Source organism: Geospiza fortis, unplaced genomic scaffold (assembly GCF_000277835.1).
Source record: "Geospiza fortis unplaced genomic scaffold, GeoFor_1.0 scaffold55, whole genome shotgun sequence".
In the NCBI taxonomy this organism is placed as follows: Eukaryota; Metazoa; Chordata; class Aves; order Passeriformes; family Thraupidae; genus Geospiza; species Geospiza fortis.
Window position 1 is genome coordinate 5,509,792 of NW_005054308.1, and position 4,294 is coordinate 5,514,085.

Genomic DNA, 4,294 nt, shown 5'->3' on the forward strand with positions numbered 1-4,294 from the left:
TGCTCCTCGGCCGCCCTTATCACCCACCGGGCCGGGCGCGGCCCCTCTGGCGAGAAAGATTAGCGCAGTTTGCCCCACGGCGGACCCGGCCGGCCCCGCGCCCCAACAGACGCTAACAACTGAAACTGCCCCCTGTCCGTCAGCAGCATCAGAACTATCAACCCCCAGCCCTTTGTGAACTGCTCTAATCTTCCGCAGCTGCGGGGAAGTCAACGTTTGTCAGGCTGCTGGAGAAACACAGCGATGAGTGGGAGATCATCCCCGAGCCCATCGCTAAGTGGTGCAACATCCAGACAGCCGAGGATGAGTATAAGGTAGGTGCACTGGATTTGGGCTGGAAGAAACTGCAGGGAGTTCCACAGCCAGGGAGTTATGCCAAAATCCAGCTATACTTAGTCTGCAGCAGCCAGAGTCATCCCCACTATCATACCACAGTTGGTCAGGCACTCAAATTGTAAAGGCAAGATACTACTGAACGTATATTCCAAATCACATCCCCTACTCCACGGGAATCACACTAAAATCTGGAACTCAAACTGCTCAAAGAAGCTGTCATGAAAACCACTATCACTTGCGGAAAAAGAGTCTCTTAGGTCCTATGCCTAAGCATTTTCTTAGTAATAAAAAGAAGGTCATTAATTCTTAAACAGATCAGAATTCTGGATCGAGAAAAGCAGTATGTTCATATTAACATTTTTCTCTTGCCTTTTAGGAACTTTCAACATCTCAGAAGAGCGGAGGAAACTTACTTCAAATGCTGTATGACAAACCCTCAAGATGGGCTTACACATTTCAGACTTATGCCTGCTTGAGCCGAGTAAAAGCACAATTAAAACCTCTCTCAGCCAAGCTGTACGAAGCAGAACATCCAGTGCAATTTTTTGAAAGATCTGTGTACAGTGACAGGTAATTACAGCACGGCAAGAACTCACATTAACAATTTCCAGGTCTTTTAAAGACATAGAGCTGAGGAAACACTTGATATTTAAACTAGTACCTGCAAGGGAGCAGGCTTGATTAAGGCATTTTTTTCAATACCACCATGCTGTTCTGATGATAAGTGTTTTGGTAGTTCACTTTTTTGTCATTCCTGGCATGAGACTGATGTCTTTCATTGCAGATACGTGTTTGCTTCTAACCTGTTCGAGTCTGGAAGTATTAATGAAACAGAGTGGTCTATTTATCAGGACTGGCACACATGGCTTTTGAATCAGTTTCAATCAGATGTAGAACTGGATGGCATGATCTATCTCAGAACCACACCTCAGGTATGCTCACTGAAAATGGAGGTTTCTCAGTTCCAGTTTCATCTTCCAGAGGCTTAAGAGGGTACAAAAAAGTTATTCTAGATTTAACTCGTTGATGTTCAGCCAACCATTTAAAATTAACACTAAGGTCTAGCATTAGTCTTTCCAAATTAAGGGCCACTTGATCCGTTTAGCTAATTTAACCTACCACACATGATTAATGACCAGGTTTATATTTTTTTTCCCAGAAATGCATGGAAAGGCTACAGACGAGGGGAAGAAAAGAGGAGCAAGGAATTGAGCTTGAGTATTTGGAAAACCTCCACTATAAACATGAAACCTGGCTTCATGAAAGGACTATGAGGTAGGAACCCATTTTCTGTAGCAAGTTTCAACTTGCAGGCAAAGCTTTTTCCTACCTTAAAGCTTTAGTTTTATCGAGTTTACTGCAAGTCTAGTTTCACTCAGGCAGTTGGATACACTCAAATTTATGCCTACTTCAGGTTTCAAGAGATGGAACTCCATCTAATTTGAAACCTTTGTAAAGCATTAGCTTCAACTAGAAAGCTTTCTTGTAACTCTGGCAAGGATATGGATTTTGCTAATTGGAAGGATTCGGGAATAAGACACTTAAAATGGTGGTCAGGAGCCAGTCACATACATTTCTCACCATGCAGTTTCTATTTCAATGTAAGGGGCAAACAAGGCCCCAAATACCTTCAAAGTAGCAGAACTGCATTTCAACAAAGTTCAAATATTAATCCTACCTTAAATTTAAACAATAATCAGAAAGGCTTTTGGCAGACCTGTTACACACAAGAAACCTAATTAGCAGCTGAGTGATCTCTGTACACCTTCTCTTAAGCTTCTTATTGACTCTTGCTGGCTTTCCCATCTAAAGAATCTCTGAACATGAAAACAGACTTTAGATTTTTCCCCAGAGGAGTCCAAAATATTCTACTAAAGGGGAAGCGCTACAATTCCAGGAAAAGTACATTATCAGTTTGATCTACTTGCTGAAGTTTCACATAGGATGACCCAAATGCTTAGGAGAGAGAAGGCAGTGCATAGTGTGCAATTTTGGGAATGTTTACATTGTGTACTCATTCCAAACTTAGTAAGGAAGCACTTCCTGTGTCTGGAATAGGAACTGAAGTGTGCAAGAACAAGTTAGAATGTTGTTCAGCACACGCACTACATTTTAGAAATGCCTTCCACACTCACTACTGCTCCCATCTGTTCCTAAACTGAAGCCAAAATGGTCTTGCTTATGTCCAAGACATTATAAATACCAGTCTTACAACCTGTTAAAGAGGTCATCCTTATGAAAGGAAGCTTTAAAATTGCATCTTGGTAAGTGGATTAAGTGGGGGAGACACAGGGCAAGGGAGATTTTGAAAAAATTACTCCATCTTACAATTACAAAATCAGTTCCTCATCATCAATCCCATTACAAGAATGAGATAAAGGAAAATTAAGGTAAAAAAAAACCCCTTTTGTACATTACTTAAAGTCCAGATTTGTGAAATATATTAAGAGCAACTAAGGACAAACTTAGCATGGGCTTTATATTTAAGTTATGAGCACCATCTTTAGCATTTCAGGTGCATGTGGTAATCAAAAGCAGGGGTCTTGAATGCACAGTATTTCATGTAGATTTTACTCAAACTATGTTCTTCCATTTAACAGAGTTGATTTTGAGAACATTAAGGAGATTCCTATTCTAGTTTTGGATGTTAATGAAGATTTTAAGAACGATAAGATTAAACAAGAGTACCTGGTTGATAAAGTAAGTATGAAGTATAGAGGGGTTTATATCTGCTCTTCTGCAGTTATCGTGCACGCAGTGACACTTCCAGAGTGGGGAGGGAGAGTAAACAACCATTTGAGGACACAAGGAGGGAATAAAGAGCCAAAATGGTGTTTACCAATTCCTACAAAAGGGAAGACTTGGGAAGTAAATGCCAAAAGAAATTCTGGTGGAGTTGTTTGGCTAGTCCACAGGGGAAAAAAAAACCCCTCCACCTAATACTTAAAAGCATGAGGAAGTGCTTTCCTAGGAAACCCTATAAACCATTTTCTTCATCTTGTTCTGGGTCATCAATTTGAGATTACTGAAGAACGACTCCTTTAAGGCAAGACTAATTCCCTCAATTTAACAGCTCTAAATAAACTGGGGAGCCCAATGATGAATTGTGGAGGTATTTGTCATTACATCCTCATAGAAACCAGCAATTAATAGCTTAGCTTAGTTTTGAGCAGACACTCAGACATGCCATCTACCTTGCCCCTCTGAAAGGCCACACGCATTTCAGTTCATGAATTAAATACAGGGGCAAAACATCACTGGAAAACCATAGTAACAGACAATTTCTTCCCAAATAAAGGGAAAAGCCTGGTACTTTTACCATATCAAATAATACATATGCTTTTTTTTTGATAGGTCAAGTCATTCCTGACTTCTTTAGAAGACGAAAATTAATTCAAATAACAAGTCCATGAAGTTCACTCAACAATCTGTGTTTAAAAATTTACTTAAAACAAATGCATTACCTGTATAGCTGATTTTAAAGCAAGCCTGAAATGTAATAACATGATTTGGCGTTTATTTTCATCCTTGTCTGAGCAGTGTGAGTTTTGCTAGACCTTTTTGTATAGCTAAAAAGAACAAATACGGGGTGTTTTGATAGTGATTTTTTTCCTGTATATTCTCTGCTGTTAAATAAAGATTTTTAAATCATATTGCCTCTCGAGTGGCTGGGCTGTCCCCACGGGGGAACTCAGCGAGAGGCCGACACCCAGTAAACAGATAGCAGGCGCTGAGCAGGGCTGTTTTGCAATAACTGGCACGGGTTCACCATTTTAAGACGAGACTGTTATGGCGTCCAGAAACCTTTAGTTTCAACTTCTGCTTTACTGAGTGGCCGTTTCCACCGGATTTACGCTACTTAAGGCTGGACGTTAGACCTGTAACAAACTGTAATTTACGCTTATCTCGTTGGCGATCTCACGCCCACTCCCCCATCCAGCACGGGGAGGGACCCGCG

General features: G+C 40.8%; 1 protein-coding gene across 1 annotated transcript; it reads left to right on the forward strand.

Moving 5' to 3' along the window:
• Window positions 1–111: 111 nt before the first annotated feature.
• LOC102038779 (deoxycytidine kinase-like) lies at window positions 112–3,861 on the forward strand. The gene is made up of 6 exons (XM_031055297.1): window positions 112–314; window positions 713–906; window positions 1,121–1,268; window positions 1,496–1,611; window positions 2,937–3,036; window positions 3,691–3,861. Exons 2-6 carry the CDS (start codon window positions 755–757, stop codon window positions 3,727–3,729), a joined length of 555 nt encoding a protein of 184 aa, XP_030911157.1. The 5' UTR covers window positions 112–314; window positions 713–754; the 3' UTR covers window positions 3,730–3,861.
• The last annotated feature ends 433 nt before the right edge of the window (window positions 3,862–4,294 follow it).

Excerpts from the sequence above, each read along its gene's own strand:
- LOC102038779 (XM_031055297.1), top strand. The coding sequence starts at position 755 with ATGCTGTATGACAAACCCTCAAGATGGGCTTACACATTTCAGACTTAT. Across the intron at positions 907-1,120 it reads AGATCTGTGTACAGTGACAG|ATACGTGTTTGCTTCTAACC; the intron begins GTAATTACAGCA and ends CTTTCATTGCAG. Across the intron at positions 1,269-1,495 it reads ATCTCAGAACCACACCTCAG|AAATGCATGGAAAGGCTACA; the intron begins GTATGCTCACTG and ends TTTTTTTCCCAG.